General features: G+C 34.5%; 1 protein-coding gene across 1 annotated transcript in view; it reads left to right on the forward strand.

The window, feature by feature from the left end:
• Positions 1-4,760: 4,760 nt before the first annotated feature.
• Positions 4,761-23,276, forward strand: part of mtDNA-helicase (mitochondrial DNA helicase) — a 43,808-nt gene continuing 25,292 nt past the window's right edge. The window contains 3 exon segments of the mRNA XM_076457136.1: positions 4,761-4,879; positions 11,896-11,971; positions 19,300-19,479. Of these exon segments, the coding sequence (XP_076313251.1) occupies positions 19,329-19,479 (151 nt within the window). The 5' untranslated portion in view covers positions 4,761-4,879; positions 11,896-11,971; positions 19,300-19,328.

A 23,276-nucleotide genomic window follows, 5' to 3' on the forward strand; every position in this document is an offset into this window, starting at 1 on the left:
CTTGTATTTAAATTGCAAATATTATTTGGCTATTTTAATGTACTAGTTCATTGCCTTAAATAAAATGCCGAATTTAATATCACAATAACATTTCATTGTAGGCTGTAAAATACGTGATTTGTCATAGATGGAAACGTTACATTGTTTTACATGCCAAAGACGTCTGATAATGAATAAAATGTAGCCTTTCAGATATCTCTGACAAAAGTATTGTAGACATTCGTACTTCCGTCTGTGGCAACTCGTGTTTTACAGCATGCTATGGAATGTGACTGCGAAAATAAATTGAAACGCCGAATGCTTTGACATTCTTTTCAAGACAAAGATCAAAGAACATTAAAGTTCAAAGAAGCTCTGACTATCAAAACCTTCCAATTAGAAAGACTCTTTTAAGATGTTAATTAGAACATAATATTTGTAAAACATATTATTTTCCAACAGTCATCTATCCTTTCCATTATATTTGATTATTTCACTCGTAAAAAAAGAGCAAAAAGATTTGTTTTAACTTCTAATTTCTCCATTATTTTCTTCGTTTAAAGTTCTTCTAAATTTGGATCATAACAAAAACTAAACACTTTACAACTTTTATGGATAATGAGTAAGGAAAAACTTTTCAAAAAGGAAGTAGATGTAGGGATGTCTAATATTAATCCTTCAGAAACAATATAATGCGGATGGCATTTCCATTATCTCTACATAATAGCACAGACAATAATTAACATATAGCATTATATATAACTGCTCAATTACAATTTAATTTAACTTATCCCACTTTTGTCTTTAGGCATTCTACTATATTGTATATGTCTGTGCTATTATGTAAGTATGATGCAAAATATCTCTACTATTTTGTTTGCATTGTTTCTGAAGGATTGACATCAGCCATCCCAACGTTTACTTCTGTTTTTTAAACTTTTTCTTTACATATTTATTTATTGTTGTTTTTTAAAGTAGTGTTTCAACAGAGATAGATGGGAGTGTTTATAATTAATTTCTAAATACAATGAAGTTCCAATTGTAATACTTATAATCTATTATTGGTTGTAATTCTTGCTTCACCCTGTAGTTAAGCCTTTCAATGGAACGCTAGATTTTCGTAAGAAAGCCGGCTTTAAGGGGTAATGATAATAAAATTTACATTACAATTAATATTTTTCTTTAAATACCGCTGGTTATAAATAATATTTATAAAAGCGGATATTCCATTTGAAACTGTCACCTCAGATAAATTGTTTGACACCATTGTTTTGAATTTTGAGTTATCATGTAATAAAGAAAAGAGTAAGAAAAGCAAGAAATACAAACTTTTTGCTATGATATTTACAGACATTACAAGAACTTATGACTCAGTCTTTATAGAGATACTCTTATAAAAAGAAACACTGTATAGTACTGGAAAATTCTGATGACTGTTGAGGAGATATTTAAAATACCATTTCGTTATACAATCCAAACTAGGCCTACATTGGTAGTACTCCGTAGGTTTCACTTCTAGTTTATTTTTGGTAAAATCACACAGTACATTGGCTATCAACCAAAGAGACGTAGTGTTTGTTGTGTAAATTTTAAGTATGTCATTCTTTTACATGCATATTATGAGTAAACGTGCTCAAATGATACATAAAGCCAAATAATGATATGTTTTTTCAAATGATTTAAAATACCATTAAATTATTTCGAACGAAAGTGCAGTTCTAAAGATATGTTATACCATAACTCTTAGAGAATAACATAATTTCATTTATTTAGAATTACATTTTAAATTTTCTTCGAAAATTGTACATCATCAGCTTTGCTCAAACCTTTAAACAGATGACAGCACTTTACGAGGATTGTTTATTATATAAAATAACATTGATGTAGAGACCAGTGTTATGCATCTTAATTGTATTCAGACTTTTACTAATAAAGTATGAATGTTAAAAGAATGTGTCCCTCGATTTTATGACAGTGTCAATAACGTTTCAAAGCTAAAGAAATGTTCAAATTTAACAACTTATCCTATAGTGCTTTACAATTGTTTATATTTCTTCGAAATATTTTTTTACACTTTTAGAATGTAAAATGAAACTGTTTTAAAATGTCTTATGTCACTTCGTTTTATTTTTGCATGATATTCGTTTGTGCGTACAGGCAAATGAATAGCTTCTATTTTCAGTAGCGTTTTAATGTCGGTGCATTGCCACGACGCGCCCCCTAAGAAAACTGCACTGAGTATTTTTAAGTGTTGAAAACCTCTAACTAAATCTAACCGTTATGCTTCAAGCATAAATTGAATATTTATCATAAAATAGTCAATATGCTGTGATAATGATTTGATTGCCTTATCGTTATTATATCTTCACTTCGTTTTGCCCTCCGTCGATTATATCACTATTTTTTGTGCACAAGATGATTATTTTATTATTAATTAATAACTTCTGAACGCAAGTAGCCTAACATTATAATTAAAAGTAGGTCAAAGCAAGTCAACATATTGTGCTGTTTAATTCAATTCCAGAAATTTAGTGTAAGGTAGTTGATACAATAAACTTTAGAAGACTCATTATTAAAACGGAGGGGAAAAGTAAAGTAATGGCTGTTATTGCTTCAAAATACACTTGCACAACAGGTAAGTAAATTAAGCACTACGATAATGATATAGAGATTCTTAGGAAATATTTTACAAGTTGAGTAAAATAAAGTTGACACAAATGAAACATGTTAGCACGGTTGTTTAAATTGAAACAAATAACATGCTTTAAGAAGATTTAAACATTTTACTTGTTGCTATATTTCTTATTAATGTATGTCATTTACTTCAAATTTAAACAGTTGTGCTAACGTGTTCACGAACTGTTACCGCAAAACACTTTCCATACTTTGAGGCTACAAGTGCGCTATAAGAGTGATGGTCAAATCCCACTATTCTATGATGTAAAATTAGCATTCGTACTGTTGACTAATTGCTTTTCCTTTGTGTAGCTTTGTGAGAAAATTCTGGAAGAAACAAAAAAGCAATCTATAGCTTGTAACAAGAATTTGCAAAACGCTACTATATAGAAGACTAATATCAAGTTAAGTCTGTTTTGAAGAAACATTAGGTTCCTTTAGAAGGGCATTCAAGTTTAAAATTTAGTCAGTAATGTAGAAGGTCATGTTATACTCGTCATAATACTAGCTACATTGTTCAAGAAAGAAAAAGTAGCTCTTCCTGTTTTAAAATATTTTCAGCACTGAAAAAACCGAGAAAAATTTATCTATGACATATCTTGTGTACTAACCATCTATCGAAGTAGAGTTTAGCAAGCCCATCTGCATTAACCCTAACCTTGCTATCAGGAGTGACACTCTTAGGGCAGGACATATAGATATATCCTGCTTCTGCAGAACATCTACCTAAGCACGCAAAATCTGTAAAAATGTTTTGGAAATTTTACAAAGTGAATAAAGACACATTCGTTTTCTATGTTATGAAATGATGCAAGCATGAAGTATTTGCATATTACATCGATAACCCAGTTAAGGTAGCGTTTCTTAAATAGTTGGTCTCCTTAGTGGTGGGTTGGTGACAAAGAGATAAATATTAATAACCGTCCATTTTTAAAATAAAAAGAAATATACCTAAATAGCACACAAAACAAGAATATTATTTTAAGAGTCAGTCAATTTTCACACACACTTGACATCAATTAGCACCATGACCTAGTCATGCTAATCGTTAACTTACTTTTATGAATCAGAGTATTTAATAATAGTTCAAAAGATCTAGATTCTCTTCAAAATTATATTTATAAACGCCAAGTATCGAAACTCGTTTTTATATAAAGCAACCTACTTTTTGTTTCACGGATATCATTTTACACTCCACATGAAGAGTTGTGATCACCTTAGCAGCATAATGATAATCTGATCAACAGGATTTGAAACTAATTTTATGTATAGTGTTGTAAGTAGATTACATGTGGGTATGGGAGAAATCAGGGGCGACTATAAAGATCTAAAAGTCTGAGAAAGTCTGAGCTAGTTCAAACTTATAATGATTCAACCAGTGCAATAAATTACCAGTTAGATACTTCGATTTTATAGATATTGTTACGTATTATAATTTATTTTGGACGAGCCTCCAATTTATTGTGTTAAGTATTACGATTTCACATAGCCTGAAACTAAATTAAATTGTTATTTAGATTTATAATTTAATTGAATTTATAATATTTGCTAACAAGATTGATACACACAATTTTCCTTCTTAATACAAATATATTTTAATATAAGGAATGAATAATACAATTTATAAAAGCAATTATTTGTTTGTTTTGGAATTTCGCACAAAGCCACTCGAGGGCTATCTGTGCTAGTCGTCCCTAAGTTAGCAGTGTAAGACTAGAGGGAAGGCAGCTAGTCATCACCACCCACCGCCAACTCTTGGGCTACTCTTTTACCAACGAATAGTGGGATTGACCGTCACATTATACACCCCACGGCTGGGAGGGCGAGCATGTTTAGCGCGACACGGGCGCGAACCCGCGAATTACGAGTCGCACGCCTTACGCGCGAGGCCATGCCAGGCCTGTAACAATTATTACAAATAATGATTTATATACAAAAGTTTTACAATTTTTTTATTAAATATTAAAAAACCGGTACGTTGCTTTAACAAAACTACATTATGACATTTTCTTCAGTATAAAAAGTTTATTTTTACAAAACGTCTGCTTGTTAACGTTATCATAAAGTAATTAAAAGTATTCACTGATGTAGGAATGGAGACTTGGTTTAATTTAAAAGTCATAACTTGCTTGTCTTATTTATATAGTTAAAGAGGGCGTCCCTAAACTTTTTAGTGTAGCGGGAATAAAGAGCACATGGTTGTTTCTACATTTCTAGAATAATGGTTCGTTTTTTGTTTGTTAAGGCAGAATTTTTAAATTTAACAGTTGTCGTAGTTTAAGTAAGTAAGCAAGCTGAAACTTACAATAGCTCAGAATTTTCGACACGAGGAAACTTCCTTAATTAATTGTTCAAAACATTGGACCTTTTGGTCGATCTAGGCTGTCTTACTCACTAACTTAAATTTAAATACTGGAAACTCAAAGCTAGCTCTTGTCATTCAGATATTTACCAAGCTCTCCCTTAAACTATACTAACTACGCGAGAACATCTATCGGATCAAAGGGCAGCCCGTTTCAAAAATCAACCACCCAGTGTTATTGTTACTGTTATAAAAATGTATCTGACTTAGCTTAAGATGATTTCTACCCTACTAAAATTTATATTTGTATTTCCTAATGTTACCATTAACTACAAAAATAGATGATGTATTAACGACGTTACCTGTTACAATGTTTATCTAAACTGTAATTGTAAACATAATATCTTAATATAATTAACAAGAAAAATTTGTTAAACCCTACTTATCATCTGTACTGTTGCTTGTATTTTAATTTTAAAACTGGTTATGATCAATAGAAATGTTTGCACCTAATTTCAGTAATCAGTTTATAATACCCTATGTGTTGTTTAAAGTAGAACTCGTAATACATGTATTTTAATGCTGTAGTATTCATTTTAGTCTTTGCCTAAAAGAAATAAAAGGTCAGTATTTGAAAAAAACACCAAAGTAGTAAGAAGTCTTTTTAACTATTAAATATTCAGATTCTGAGTGAAAGATTTATACATAGTTTTCACCACACAGAAATGCAAGTAAGTAATATAGTATTACAAATGTGATAATAATATTATAAAAAGTACTGTTTGTGTTATGTATTTATGATAAACTCAACACTTAAATATTATTGAGTAAGTTGAAGGTTTAAATATAATGTACTGCATTGTCTTCATAAATTTTACTGCATTTATGTTTCAAATGTAACAAATGAATGTTTATTTTACAGTTGCTGTGGGGAAAAAATGTCTAATATAAGTTTGTTGAAGATCATAATTATGAAATGTAAATTAAAACTCATTAGATAAAGTATCAGGACAAATTCCTGCCAGGTTTGTTGAAAACACAAACAAACATATACATAAGTAAAGAATTTGATAATTTTATTACTGGATAAGCTATTAGTTAGAGTAATATTTCCTGATGTGATTGGTTGAATTAGTTCGTGATTAGTTTTTTTAAAGAGGATTTAATTGCTAGTATTGTATGTGATACCTTACCAAAAGCTATTAAAAAATCCAAGAATAAGTCCAAATTCTTTCTATCATCAAGATAACCTAAAATCATAGGAAAATTAGTATAGTAGGATTCCCCTTTTTAAAATCCATATTGACTTTCTTTTGTGATCTATTTCATTAAATAATTTTTTTAACTTCTTTTATTGCCCATCATAAATTGTTTTCCACTATAAAAGTAAAATGAACTCTAGCCCTTGGATACACACTGTTTATCAACTTACCAAAAGTAAAAGAGAAGCTCATGTGTCTGATTTTTAACTTCCTTTAAAACCCTTGGAAAACTGGCTGGTCCAATTAATTTATTTTTTTTTAAATCTCAGTTTTTGTTACTTCTTAACAAGAAATATGTACAAATTTAGAATGTTAAAGAGCAGCTGTTAATATCTCTAGTAAACACTGACAAAAAGAAAATATTTAGAAACTCAGCCATCTTGTAGTCTTCAACAAACATTTGCCACTAGTATTTTGTAAGGGCCAAATCCTCAATTTAACATTTTCTTACAATATTTGGGTTTTAATTTTTTGTGTGTCATTTTGGACTTTCCCTTTTTTTTTTCTGCATATCTTTCCCTCAGTTTTGTAAATATTTAAACTGTTCACCAACTTAACTCTTTTATCCCAAATATTAGTAATGATAATCTCATGGCCTCAAAATTGTTTTTTTTGAAAATTAGGAACTAAACACTAATTTTGTTTTATCTAAATATGTACACCAAAAAAACAACAACAGGGTGTTATGTCATGACTGTTTTTCTCCATGTATTCCTTCACCTCTTATAACCATATTCTAATTAATTGTTAACATTAAGTTAAAAACAATTGGTTTTCTGACAATTTCATTTGCAAAAATCAGTATTATTGATTATTATCACTCTCTCTCTCTCTTACTAATGACTCCAAACAATACCAGTCAATATCTGTAATTAACATTCCACAGTTATTGTCTTTATAAGGAATCCTGATTTACTTTATCTACCTGATAAGTGGCATATAATAATTGCCAATTTCAAACTTTCTTTCTTTTAAGCTCATGATAGTATCCCATTTAGTCTTACCACTTGACTACCATTCGTTTGTATATTCTAACAAGCTACATTATATTTCTTATATGAAGAGCCAATCTGCTCACTCTTTTAAAAGATTTATCATCAATAAATAACTTTTACAACCTGGAATTAAAATAATTCCTGTTATTAATGTTTTACAAATCGAACCTTCCATTTCAACTAGAACCCTGAACTCATCTATTTGTTCATAATACTTCTAACAAAATAGTTACTAAGCTTAACATGGAATAACACAGGTAATAGAACAAACTTTGTAAGTTGCATAAATGCCAGTTAACAATAACACAGGCAATAGAATGACTTTGTAAGTTGTATAAATACCAGTTAACAGGATACAAGCAGTGTCTCACCAGGTTTTAGAATAAAAAAGGACCATCTCACCCAAATATATTTTATATAGTCTACCTTTACTTTTTATAACTTTTTTTAAGACATCTTAAAAGTTTGGTTATTTGCAATTTTAGGTTTGTTTGTTTCATAGTGAGAACTTAGCATGAGCATTCTCTAAATATGTAACATCAGCCAGCTCATTCATCAAAAACTATAAATTTCAAGTCTAATCTTAATCAACTTAATCATAAAGCCTTAATGGCCAGTTTCAATGTTATATCTCTCTTCACAGAAGTCCCAACTGCTGAAGCCTGCAAGATAGCCTAAGAATTCTATATTTGAGACCCTAACCCATCAATAGACATTCCCAGCAACCAATTAGCAACCCTCATAGAATTCAGTCACAATGAAGACAAACTTCATGTTCAACAACCACAACTATATACAAACAAATGGCTTAAGCATGAGCAACCCAGTATCACCCGTTCTAGCCAATATTTTTATGACACAAGTTGAAACAGAAGCAATTAACACAGCATTACATCCACCACTATATTGGTACAGATATGTAGACGACACAATTGCGGGATTCACATCTACAGAACACATACTTAATTTTTTTCAATCACATTAACTCTATACATCTCAAGCATTAACTTCACATGTGAACAGGAAGAAAGCAATCAAATATTATTTCTTAACCTCAAAATTACAAGAACCGACACACAATTCAAAACAGAAATCCACCGAAAAATCACCCATACTGGACTATACATTCCTTGGGACTCACCACATGAAACAAAACAAAAACTCAACATACTAAGAAACCAAATAAACACAGCCATAAAACTATGCTCACCAGATAAAATTAATGATGAATTAGACAAAACAATATTTCATCAACATCAATAAGTTTCCTCCACAAACTGTAGAAAACATTATACGCACACATCTAGACAAAAAGCAAAATCAACTAACAAAAGTAAATATATCCCATAAATAAAAAAATCATGAAACCATATACTGCTGTATACCATATATTCCTGACATCAGCAAACAAATAACCAACATTTGGCAAAAATTAGTAACAAAATATGACATTCCAGTTAATATCAAATTTATTCAAAAACCAGACACAAAACTAAGGTCTATACTATGTAAAAACTACACTGACAAACACCACACCAACATTATTTATAAAATACAATGCGATAACTGCCACAACTTCTATATTAGAGAAACAAGTAGAAAAATGGAAACCAGATTCAAAGAACACAAAGTGTCACCTTTACATGTTTTCAAACACTACAAATCAAATAAACACAACATAACCATAGAAAACATCCAAATACTAAATAAACAGATGCAAAATTAAAGAAGCCTTACTTATACAACAACTCAAGCCCAAAATAAGCCAATACAAAGGAACACCTTTATACCTATATTAAAAATGTACATATTCAAACATCTACGAATGCCCTCTACATTCATACATTCAGTTACACAACCCCTTTCAAACATGTGGTCAGCTTTCAGTTAGTTACCTTTTTTTTTTGTGAACCTGACGATGACTGAAGAGGCTCGAAATGTTGTTCGTTCCTCTACATAAAAAATTTTCTCAACCCAAATGAGCTGTTTTTACACATATAGTGAGAACTTAATTATGTCGGGAAAATTACTTGAAAAGAGTGCTTGTTTCGAAGTGAAAATCTAGTTAGGTAGGTAATTTGGTAATTGTAGCATGTATTTTTCAAGATGAAAAATTATGCATTGTTCCAAAAGATTTGGTACTTTGTTTCATAAAATTGGCATCTCATTAGAAAGAAATGGATTTTATTTCAATAGAACAATTGTCAAACTTATTTTTCAGTTGAATACAAGAGACTAAAAATATTCAAAAAATTATTGGAACATACAAAAAAAAACAATTTTGTCTGAACACAAAAAATGATTATATTTGTGTAAAAAACTTAGAGCAGCTGCTCACTATTGAAACTTCATTCAAGAACTTCTTGAATATTTATAAAAAAATTTGCAGAAATTTTAATGGTTGACTTCATTTGATTACTGCACTCAAGTCTCATAATTTTTCACAAATTATGCATCTTACACTTTATCAAAGTATTTTCCAAATTTTTGCAAAACTCTGTATTTATAAATAGAAATTCAACATCTAAAGTTTGTGTTTTATTTATGTAATTATTTGCTTTGTTGAGACATTGTTTTGTATCCATGTTTAACATATGAAATAATATATACAACAGAACAACCTTGTTTGTTGTATAAATACTAGTTAATGTGTGAAATAATGTAGATTAGATGACCTTGTAAGTTGCATAAATATTACATTATATAGGTAACTGAACATTCTTGTAAATTGTATAAATAAAGTGTGGAATAATACATGTTAAGTGTTTTTAAATCTTGCAAATTTTTGTTTATATCTGTTATTTAACACATGCCCTAAATCTGTTTCCAGTCTTTTTAATTTCTCTAGCTGTTCTGTTAATTTGTTTATTTCTAGTTTCTCTCACTATGCAAGATTAAATATCTTAGAACCTTACCTAAAAATTCTACTGCCTAATAGAGCTAGACAATTAATCAATATTATTGGTTGCCTATGAATAGGAACTGGCAATATGTGGTAATTTCTAAATGATTAATCAACAGCCCCATTAATCAGTTATTAGGATAGTGCTCTAAAACTATGGTGCACACAAGCCAAACAGTGTCGGCAGTAAGCTTTTTACTTTTACTCTAGTTAGCAGTTGAAGATAAGAAAAAAATTTAAATAGTTGGAGATGGATCCTGTTAGACAGTTCCTTTCTTTCTAGTCAGCAGTTCAAAATTAGTGACTGTGACAGATAGTCTTAGTAACTTTGTTATAGCTTATCAATAAACAAACATAATAAGAATGTGTTGATTACCTGGACAGTTGTAATAATTAAAACCTTGATTTAATCAAGCAGAGCTGTTAATGTCACAAAAAATAATCAACTACTCAAAATTAGTGTTTTGTGAATATTTTTAAACTATTTAAAATGTCTAAGTAATCAAAATATTGTCATTATATCTCATTATCATTTTTGATTAAAACAAGAATATTCTGTTTAATCAGTTAGTGTCATGACTTGCTAAAATAAACAATCAAAACTAGTGCTTCAATTATTGCTATTAATGATTATTCCAACTATCACCAAAGTCTTATGTGGGAGTAATTAATTATTTGAATGTAATCAATCAATAAGCCAAATTAATTATCCATCTCTTCTGCCTAACTGGTTTAAGTGTAGCTGGTCTCTAGCATATAATTCACTCTAATCCTCCTAAGTAATTAATTTTCCATCTGGCCTAAGGGAGCACTCCCAAAAAAGAGTTATATCACTAAATACCTGAAGAAGTTTATGCTTAAACAACTTTTCTGCACTACAGAAACAAAATGTTTCATGGTGTTAACAACTAAAGTCTTATGACACAGTGTAATTCTGCATTTAGTAAACCCTATCTTTAGGTTATGCTTCTCACTACAAATAAGTTTGTCAGAATACTTTATGAGTCCCCACAATTTAGAACTCTTTATGTTGTTCCTCATTGGTAGCAGCCAAAAATTCAAGTCTGCTAGAAACTTGTACCTAAATGGCAATTGAACCTGTTTGTACAACTTTTTATTTTTTGTGCTTTTGTAAATCAGCATTATCATCCAAATTTTCTGTCTTACTTCTTTCTTTAGGCCTAGTATGGCCAGTGGCTAGACTGCTCAACTTGCAGTGTATGAGTTGTAGGTTTGAATCCTGACCCCCCACCCCCCGCAAGAAGTGCTTGCTCTTTCAGCCTTGGGGGCTTTATAACGTGATGGTTAATCCCACTATTTGTAGGTAAAAAAGTAAGCTGACAGTTGGCAGTGGTTGGTGAATGTTATTTTACAATAACATTCTTGCTTTAAATTGAAAATTGTAATGAATGATTCCAGTAAAAATGTCAGCTTACAGAAGTCTTTGAGCTTACTGACAGGAACAATTAAGGAGATATTTTAATAATGAAGATGAAAACTTTTAGACTGATGCAGAATTATTTCAGTTAAAAAAATTTTTTTTTTTTTTACATTTTGAAAATGTTTGTTAAAAAATTGGTTTGAATTTGTATTACTGAGTTTGCATGCAGTTTACATTTATGATATGTGTAGCTGCAGTGTTGGTTTCATTAACTCATTAACAAATGATTTCATGCAGTCTTTTAGAAATACAAAGTTGGTTTTATCAAATTCTTTCATTCTGAAATTCTTTTTCTTGTACAGAATATGACATCAATTTAAGCAGAATATTTTTTACAGGGTTCTTAAGTCCCAGCATATACACAAAATTCTGTACTTGCTGCTGCTCTACTTTTGGCTCAGATGGGAAACGCAAGTGAGTGCAGTGTGTAAGTGGTTTCAGACACAGAAAAAGTAATTGTTGAAAGATAAACTCTGAATATTTATGACAGCATAAAAATTAAAGCTGTACATCAAAGTCAGTGTTTTTATTTGTGTATGCAAAAATATATTTTACTGAAAATTACCATATTTAATTTTGGAAAAGTACAAAAGGAATAGAAAATAATTAATAGTTATAATGAAAATTCCCCTCGGTGTGGATTCCTGTACGTGGTGAGGGGACCTCCCAGGGAAGGTTCTGTTCTATCTGGTTACCTTCTCTGGGATCTAAACATCCACCCACGTGTTTGCCGTGCGTGGCGACCGTGAAGGGGAGGAGAAGATCCTGGTGGTTGAGGGGTCCAACCCTAACACACCACTTTGGCCTCGAATTCCTGTAGGCGAGGCGGCCTTTGGGTGGCCCCCCAGGTCAATCGGCTGGTCCACTTGGGCTAGAGTCAACCAAGTACCAGTGTTGGAAGTTCTCAGCGGGTGTTGTGGACATTGTGCCTGATGCTGGTGTTTGGGTATAGTGCTCCACGAAACCCTGGCGTTGCTGCATTGTCCTTGCGTGACTTTGTAGTGCGTCCCCTTGTAGGGCTCCATGGTGGGTGGGGTCAGTGGGTACTGAAATTTTTTCCTTTTCCTATGGATCCTCAAAAAATTTAAATAAAATTGTAAAAAAACAGTCAATGGGTAGCGACCACGTCTTGAATACTCAGAACAGCAATCTTCAACATCAGTAACACATGTACCTCATTTTCTTATATTACATTCTCTTTGGAGAAAAACCTTTAGGGCAAATGTCCCCTTTTTTTATTCAAAAGGGACTAGAGGGACTTGCTGGCTCTCAAAATCAGTAAAGAAACTTGATCTGGTGACATATTGGTTGAAACATCCACATCCCAACACAGTGAACTCCTGTTGAAATCAAAGGCAATTGGGGATATACCTATTGAGGTTACACCCCATGCTGCCTTGAATTCTTCACGAGGAGTTATTGTTGAAAGGATTTGAAGAGCGTTCGAGTCAGAGATTCTCGCTGGTCTCTCCACTCAAGGAGTTTCTGCAGTGAGGCGCATCTCCACTTTCGCAAAGATGGAATTACACTGCCAACAAATACCCTCGTTTTAACATTTACTTCACCACGTGCACCTGCCACTATCAAGGCAGGTTATCTCATTGCAGGGTTGACCATACATACCAAACCCTCTTGATGTTTCCAATGTCAGAGATTCGGCCACTCAAAGACATCTTGTCGTGGTTCCCTGACATGTGCTGGTTGTGGAGGCAAGGACCACGATGCCTATGACTGTGACATGAACCCACATTGCGTAAACTGCAATGGTTCTCACCCTCATACTTTCATTCTTGCCCAAAATGGTTGGAGGAAAAAGAGGTGCAGCGTTTGAAAGCGACACATAACATTAGTTATCCTGAGGCTCGAAATTGCTGTCCACAACTCCATCTCGGACATATGCTGCTGCACTTCATTCCACAACTACAGTGGGAGTGCAGACAGATCTCTCTGTGCCTCCAAAGAATCGTTTTCAAAACAAATGAAAAGCCTTTTGACCTCCGTGGTTAAAAGGTTGATGAATCAACTACCACACCTATCTCTGTCCCTCCCATACCTTCCAACACACCTCAAGATCCACGTCCTTCAGTTTCAAATACAGGCATTTCTTCTGATACATCTTTTTCTCCCACCACAAGAGACAACACAATTATTCGTTCGTCCTCAGTCACTAGATTCCCCTTCCAATAACAAAACCTGCCCACCCGACACAGAGCAGGATCCATGGAGGTTGATAGACCTCCTCCAACTAAAGACAGTAAAGAAAAAAAAGACGTGGTGCGTAAACCGAAGGGTTCTCCAGCCACTTCACCTACCCGTTCTTAAAATGGCCACCTTGATACAATGGAACTGTCGAGGTTTACGTTCTAATCTGGATGATATCAAAGCGCTGATTGCTTCCTACCATCCTGTTTGTCTTTCTTTACAAGAAACATTTCTCAAAACTGCTGATACTGTCTCCATTGGCAGTTTTCTCTGTACAGAAATGACAGGTTGTGTGATGGTCGAGTACATGGAGGGGTGGCACTGTTGGTTGATCAACACGTGCCCACCCTGTCTTTGTCACTCAACACACCCTTGGAGGCTGTAGCCATCCGTATTTCCTTGGGTCATACCATCACTGTTTGTTCTCTGTACCTGTCCCTGGAAAGACTTATGATCAATCAGATTTGGATGCTCTCGTTGAACAATTGCCATCTCCGTTTCTAATCCTAGGGGATTTTAATGGACATCATCCCCTCTGGGGAAGTGCTATTATTGATGGGAGGGGCCGATCTGTAGAGCGGATGCTCTCTGATCACAATCTTTCTCTTTTCAATACTGGTTCTTCCACTTACTTTCATGCACCTAGTCAGTCCTTTACGCTATTGATCTCTCAGTTTGCTCCCCTTCATTATTTTCCCATTTTTCATGGAGGGTTGACAGTAATCCACTAGGCAGTGATCATTTTCCAATCCTTATAAGAGAGACTGGCGTGGTCGATGCCACCCTACCAGCGTGCCCGTGGAAGCTGGATCAGGCAGACTGGTCCACTTTCACTGCTCTAGAACGATCCTGCCATCGTAAATGAGCCATCAATAGACTACTGTGTAGCAGCGGTAACTGACTGTATTACACATGCAGCTGCTCAGTGTATTCCTAAAACCTCGACACGTTTTCCACGATATCCTCGTCCGTGGTGGAATCCTGCTTGCCACTTAGCACGGAAGGCTCAAAAGCGGGCCTGGGATACTTTTAGTAGATATCCCACACTTTCAAACCGGGTTGCTTTCCAGCGGGCCGTGCACATGCTAGGTGGGTAAGGCGTCACAGCCAGAAGGAATCTTGGATTAAGTTCACAACCAGTATATCTTCTACCACCAGTTCCAAGATCATATGGGACAGGATTGAAAGGTTAATGGACACTACAATTCTATCCCCTCTCGATCTTACTCTCTGATGGTCAGGAGGTGACTGATGTTCGGAACATCGCTAACACTCTAGGTGAAAGCTTTTGCGGGTATCTAGCACTTCTGCTTGTTCCTCCACCTTCCTGGCCATCAAGACTTCGGCGGGGCGATCACCTCTTTCCTTCGAACTAACTGTTTCTTTGACTATAATCGTCCTTTTACCCTGGTGGAACTAAAATGGCCCTTCATCGGTCTGCCAGTGCGTCTGTTGGACCTGATGATATTCATTATGACATGCTGCACCATTTATCTCCTGCTTCTCTTAATGTCCTGATTGTTTTCAACCGGATCTGGCAGAAGAATGTTTTTCCTGATGCTTGGCCAGGCTATTATTTTACCTTTCTCTAAGCCAGGGAAAGATCCCAAGATTCCTTCAAACTACCGTCCAATTGCTTTGACAAGCTGTCTCTGTAAGACATTAGAAAGGATGGTTAATGCTCGTCTTGTTTGGTTCCTTGAATCAAACAACCTCCTCTCGCCCACCCAGTGTGGGTTCCGTCGACAACACTCCACCACAGACCACCTAATTAGATCTTGAAACATCTATCAGAGAAGCCTTTCTCAACCGCCAACATCTTGTATCAATATTCTTTGACATAGAGAAGGCTTACGACACAACATGGAGGTATGGCGTTTTGAGACCTCCATACATATGGATTACGTGGCCATCTACCCATGTTTATTAAAAATTTTTTAATGGACAGGAGATTCCAGGTTAGGTGTGGGTTCGACACTTTCCGTTCTTTTGTACAGGAACTTGGAGTCCCTCAAGGATGTGTATTGAGTGTTACACTCTTCAGTATAAAGATAAATGCCATCACTGAACAACTCCCTCTCACTGTTGCGAATGGGCTGTATGTCGATGACTTTCACATCTCATGTCAGTCGTCAAACATGAGATATATTGGCGGCAACTACAAACCGCCCTCAATTGTGTCTGGAAGTGGACTATGGCGACGGCTTTAATTTCTCTCTCTCCAAAACTGTGTGCATGCACTTTTGCCGTCGGCGGGGTATTCACCCTGATCCTGAACTTCATATCGGTGGAGTTTTGCTGCCAGTTGTCCGGAGACCAAGTTCTTGGGGCTTATCTTTGATCGTAAACTGACCTTTATACCACACTTAAAGCAGCTTGGTCAAATGCACAAGAGCACTGAACATCCTCCGTGTTCTCTCTTCTACCAGTTGGGGGCAGATCGCTGTTCAATGTTAAAGGTATATCGTGCTCTTATTAGATCGAAACTTCGATTATGGATCAATGGTCTATGGCTCTGCCAATTCTCAGCCTTAAAGATGCTGGACCCGTTCATCACCAAGGACTTGACTCTGCACTGGGGCTTTCCGTGCCTCTCCAGTTCAAAGTATATACATTGAATCTCATGAACCTTCTCTACACCTTCGCCCGTTTGCAACTATCTTTACAATATACTTGAAACTTCATTCCTTACCAAAGCATCCCACCTGGAAATGTGTTTTCCTTCCTCGGTGGGCAGTACTTTTCAGAACAGGCGATCTGTCATTGCTCCGTTTGGCCTTAGCATCCGAAGCAATTGGATGAATGGGTCTGTCCTTGGATAACATTGCATGTTCCACAGGTGGCCCATCCCACCATGGCTTATTACAGCCCCAAATGTGACCTTTCTTTCAGTCACCTAAAAAGGCAGATACTCCAGATTGGAAGTACCGTCTTTTATTCAATGAATATCTTTCAAACAATCATTCAGTTCCTATTTATACAGATGGTTCCAAATCAGGTAATTCAGTGGGCTCTGCTATGGTTTGCTATGGATCAGTAGTTGCCGCAGAATCCCTTCTACAGCTTCTGTGTTCACTGCTGAACTGTATGCCATATCTCTTGCCCTGGATCATATTGCAGCTGAGCAGTACTCCAACTGCACTATTTATACTGATTAAGCTTAGTTCTATACTTGCCTTGGAATGGCTACCGTTGGCTCACATCCTATTCTCGCTGATATTCGTAACCGACTGGCCCGTTTCTCATTAGCAGCTACTTCAATCCAGTTTTTCTGGATACCAGGCCATGTTGGTATTGGCGGGAGCGAGCTTGCAGACATGGCAGCTAAATATGTCTGCTTCAGCACCATCACTCCTATGCCTATTCCGTACATGGACTATGGTGTTATCTTCAAGGGTCGGCTCCGTGCCAGCTGGCAGTCCACTTGGAGTGAGCAGCGTGACAACAAACTTTTCAAATCAAACCCAAAATTGGACTTTGGCCATCTAGCTTCCGTAAAGTTCGGAAGGAGGAAGTTGTTCTCACTAGGCTACGCATTGGTCACAGTTTTTAACTCATCATTTTCTTTTATCTGGAACTGATGCACCAATGTGTAATTTGTGTAACACTCAAATCACTATCAGCCACATTTTACTTTCTTGCCATCGTTACAATTCTCAACGGCGGCAATATTTTAAACATATTTTTTCCCAGGGTCAATCTGTAACATTGGACAGAGTTATTGGTGATGGTGACTCTGTCCACCTTGATAATGTTTTTAATTTTTTAATGGCCATTAACCTTTTTAATCTCATTTAAGTGTTGCATGTTTATTCATTACACCTTTTTAATTGTGGTTCCTTTTTTACAGTTTTAATCTTTCTCCTTCAATTTGACATTGGACAATGGCCAGAACATTAAATAACTTCGACACCAGGACTGGAAAGGCCAACTTCAGGTGACTAACGCTCCTGTTTGAACTATCCGTTTGAACTACTCGTTAGTCATCCTGGCGAGTTATTATTATACTTTTACTGCATATCATTTCACACTTTTACTAATTAACTTTTAGTACTGGCCATATTGACTCATAACCGGAACCAGGACTGGAAAGACCAACTTCAGGTGACTGACGGTGGTTTTATACTTACCTGTTAGTCTTCCTGGCGGGTTCACGATCATTACCATTCTGCTACAGGTAGTTCTTTACAACCTTGTTGACTGGATGTCAACATTGGTTTTTACGCCATTTTCTGTCTTAATTGCCGTTTTGCTTCTATCTTCAATTACTTCTACAAATTTTACTCCATTTACTTGACTTTATCCTTTTACTGGACATTTGGCTACTCATTATTACGATTTTTCTGGTGTCTTTTAAAACTTTTACTTTCTTTTACATTTTGATAATAGCTGCTATGACACATAACCCAGAACCAGGACTGGAAAGGCCAACTTCAGGTGATTGACGGTGGTTCTTGAACTTACCTGTTAATCTTCCTGGCGGGTTATGATCATTACCTTTTTGCTAGAGTAAATACCTTACAACTTCTTATACTCTACCTTTTATCTTAACATTGTAGACTAGGTGTCAACATTGGTTTTATACTTTTTTGTTTTACCTTCAGTTCCATTTATGTCTATTACTACATTTATTTATTTATTTATTTTTTTTTTACATTTTTACCGAATGTCTGGCGCAGATAGCCTCGCTGCTTTGTGCCATAAAACACTAAATCAATCAATCAATCAATATAATGAAAATTAGATAACTGCATAGGCTTCTAAACATTGCAACAAAAATTAAAATACCTAAGAAGTTTTAAAAAATTAGTTAATCTTGTAAAATAAAAATCCATAAATCAAAGCCAGTGAAGTTTTTATGTCACAATACTAAAATACTGAGAAAGAACGAAGTGTAACGGAATTCACATTGTACAAAAAAGATGTCTAAATAATTGAAAGACGATACATTTGTGGTCACTTGTTCATACTGAACTGTTGACATCTTTTGGCAAATGTCTCATGTATAGTCTTGGAGTATGAACACAGGTAAAGTTTATATATATATATTATAACCATAAAATATTCAAGCCATAAACTAAAACACATTAACATGATTTTTTTGTGTGTGTGAGACTAACAAATTGGAGGTTAAGACTGATAGACAGTGTATCTCCACCTCAATCTGAGTCCTACTTCCACAGTCACTTCCAAAATCTAGGATACATTTTATAATCCTACATTGTAGCTTGTACCCTAGAATTCCTTTAAAATAAAAATGTGCAGTGTATTTAAAAAAAATTCATATGTGTTTTGGTTTATGGCTTGAGTATTTTATGGTTATAATATAATCAATCAGAGGTTGGGATTTGCTGTTTTTCACACGGTTCTTCCTTATGATTTTGTTTATTCATTTAACTTGATTTAGATATAAGTTATTTAATTTCACTAAAATATGCATATATATTATTTAAAAAGCTTTAAAATTGAGGGATGGATGAACAGATTCAAACTATGGCTAACTTGTTGGAGTAATTAATGTTATTTGTTTTTGTTTGTAGATGTTTGACTGAAGGTATGATGTGGGAATATGGCAACAAAGTTTCTTCGTTTGTTCAGTCAGTGGCCAAGCCTTCAGAGGACACAGATGCACTGTGCTACAAAAAATAGTTGTCATTGGTCATATCGACAGTTGCACATGCTTATTCTTACTAGTCATCTTCTTGAACAAGGCCCTACAGGTATATTAATCTCTGTATTTTAACCTATTAAAGATTGTATTGAATTATGCATTGAAGGACCAAATGACCTGTTAGAGATCATACCTATAGGTGTAAGCATCTAAGTTCTTTACATGCAGGAAAGGTTGCATCTAACCATTTCAATTAATTTATAACATATAAACATGTTTTAAACTCAATAGTTTAACAGATTTACAATATATCAATATTATTTCAGATATTATAATGTGCCACTTTGTTTTATTTAACAAATTTTATTTAAGAGAAAAGTTGATTACTTGGCTCATTAAAGCTAAACTGTACAGAGCATGACAATTAGCAAGAAATTCGAAAGCCTATTGAAATTCTTGCTGTATAAAACATAAAGAACAAGATGATAGGTCATTAAGCCCATTAGGGTGACCTTATATAAAATATGAGAAGACAGTAACAAATAAGGTGGCAGACCAGTTAGTTAAAATGCTAAAAAAGAATCAAAACTTTTCAATCGCAGCTTTAACATTGTCCATACAAAATTTGAACCACTGCTAACTCTTATTCTGATCATGGATTTTATTATTAAAGCTAAAATATGCAAATTTAATTATTTTTTAATAAAAAAATTGATTGTACCAGTATTTTTAAACACTATTACACACTGCCTGTTAGAATTGGGATCTGAAAAGGAAAAATATCATTGCTGAAATTTATACAATCGACTCAGATGATTCTGATGATCTTAAAGAAAATCAAAATTAAAAACTAGTGTTGTCTAGTTTGTTCTTTTTTTATACTTATAATAAAATTAAACACATTGCTAATATAATCCAGATATTCATAACATCAAAGTGTAAATGTTTTTGTATTATTTCCGTGTCATAATGCATCACTTTAAGCAGATGTATGATTTAGAGATGCAATTGAATGTCCTTGTTTGGTTTTTCTCATGAAAAGGCTTGTAACATAAAATGATCTAGATCTATATGTGGAATTGTTGAAAATATCACCTTACATATTTAATTCCCCTACTTTCAACTTTATCAATTTACCACTCAACCTCACTCCCACCCATAGGAATTTTAAAAACTTGAATCTGGTTGCTCCTGTTAGTTAGGTTCATCAATGGAAATAAGTCCTAAGTCATTAAATTCTCTCCTTAGTATATTTAGGCTGGGCATAACCGAGAGGTTAGTATTTCAGACTGTGAATCTCAAGGTCTGTGGCTTCCATCCTCTCATTGTATAAGAAATAGAAAATCATTCTCTTCATTTTTGGGTCATGAGTGCATTATAAGAGTAACAGTGAAATTCTGTTATTTGAGTAATATAGCTAAGAGTTGATGGTGAATGCCTTTAATTAGTTGCCTTCCCACTAGTCTATAAGTTCAAAGTTAGGGATCACTAATATAGCTTTGCACAGATATATGAAACAATAAGTCATTCATTCTGAATCTTTCTGATCAAAAAAGTAACACATAAAAATGTTGCTTGCAATACATTATCTTACCTCCTTTTTCACAAATTTTTCTTCTCTCTGTCTGCATAATTTTTTGCTTGCCACCACTATTGCATACTGACATACAGATGATCATGAGACAACACTACACCTGTTGTTATCTAGAGCCCTCTCTAATCAAGTACAAGCTAATCATTTCCAAATTAGATGTCGAACTGTTTAGACATTCTTTGCTTATGGTTTAATTAACCTATGAACATGTTTTTATTTTTCTTAGTTAATTCATTTTATATTTTTGTTCTGTTTCTGGGAGAGCTATAATTTATTTTATCTTCTTATTCAACTTTGGTAGGCATGTCTACGACTGTTCTTACTACTGCATCCAAATTCTTGACCATGTCTAACAAGTCAACCCCATGATTCTTGGTCCATGAAGTGATGGCTCTGGTCTGTTGGGAGTTTAACACACTCATGCTACAATCAAAACATTGAAGATTATCCTAACAAGGTTTTCAGTGATCGTTTAGTTTTGGGTTTGGATGGCCTCTTTTTCCTCCCTCAGAAATAACCTCCTTAGTCATGTGTCATTTCAGAGGTCTTGTCCAAACCTTTGGGGTATATGATATCCACTGCTTCCTTCCTGGGTTCTTGAGTCTGTTTGTTTCTTCTGTAGAATTTTCACCTCTCCTGTGACCTTTTTCTGTCACCCTTCTGGGTTGACTTTGCCATTTCATATGCCTGCCATTTTCGGCTGTGGTTCTCAGGATTCTCCAATGCATTATTTTCCTCTTTCTTTCAGTGGAACATGGGAGCCCTTGACATTTATCAGTTCCTAGACATGTGGTAGTGGACCTTGGAGGCTTGTCCTCCTGAGTGTTAATAATATCACTCAGTTTGAGAGTAGGGCAGTGGCTTTCTGCAGGAGGCAGTGATATGACACACTACTGTGGACCTGATGTACAATTCCAGGAGTTGGATGTAGCACTCTGCCATATGTGTGTGTAAATGAAAAATTGCAAAAATAAAAAGTACAGTTTGTCCTTCCAGCTGAGGAATGAGTGTTGATCAGAGATGATACAGCCATACTAGTCCTCTCTTGTGTGTTTTGCTGGTACCCTCCTGCCATAGGCTGGATGATAAATTCCCAATATCACCATGTTTTGGACTAGAGATGTGACCCTGAAATTGCAGTCCTTCTTTTTACCATCCTCTGGATGTCAGTTTCCAGCATGTATGGTGTTGGCTGTGACCCTGTGACTGGACAAGATACATGACATCCTGCTTGTGTAATGCTGGGCATCCTCCTACTACTGAGGACTGGATGACCAAATTCCCAATTCCTCCTGATTTTGGACCAAAGATGAGCACTCATCTGGATTCTCCTCCTTCCTACCATCTGCCAGGTGTCAGTTTTCAGTGGATATTGTGTTGATGGTGTGCAGGGAAGAATTCTTGTTATGGGAAACCCAATTCCTATTGTAGACTTGATTTACAATTCCAGATGTGATCTTGTTGATTGAGGTTGAACTCCCATTTATGGTTTGTTGTGCCCTAGCCATTATAGATAAGAGGGTCCATTATTTCTGTTTTTTGGGAGGGGGACCTCCAAGTTCCCATTCTTTATATTTTGTCAATATGTTATTAAAGGGCAAAAATAGTAGTGTAGTCTTCAACTTGTATGTTGTTTTTAATTCCTTATCACATCTCATGATTTTCCTTTGATTACTTTATGAAGGGGGGGATCATCAGCATTGGCTGAGCAAAACTGAAGTTTGTTCTACTTATAAAGCTGCATAAATCACAAAATAAGTGTTTATGGAGTAAATCAAAATTTCACTGTTTCAACAAATTTTCATCTCAGTAAATGACTTTTTTTAGACAAGCGTGTGTGTCTGTATATATAGAAAAGACAATCAACTACGTCAGACATAAAACTACATTCAAAGGTAGGTTGATAGAAATCCTGATACATAATAAAGTTGAATGAGGTATATATATGCCTTATGCTTGGCATTGCTGTTGCACAAAAATATAGCTAATGAAAAGGAAACACGCATGTATAATAAATTTATACATTTTGTAAAGACAAGTGTGGATTGATATATAAGTAGCATAGCTAGTTATTGTAATATAGAAAGTTTTTGATGCTTCAAAAAATACTGAAACAAGAAAATCAAAACTACAAACACTGAGACACTTAAAATATTAAAAACAAAGTAGCTCACTTTTTGTAGCATTAAAATATTCTATATTAGTATAACTAGCTAGTTTACATACATTGATTCATACTTGTGTTTATAAAATTAAATTTTTTATTATAGTTATTCATAGTATGCATTTTGAATTTATTGAGCAATCTGAAT

This window comes from Tachypleus tridentatus, chromosome 9 (assembly GCF_004210375.1).
Source record: "Tachypleus tridentatus isolate NWPU-2018 chromosome 9, ASM421037v1, whole genome shotgun sequence".
NCBI classification, from domain to species: domain Eukaryota; kingdom Metazoa; phylum Arthropoda; class Merostomata; order Xiphosura; family Limulidae; genus Tachypleus; species Tachypleus tridentatus.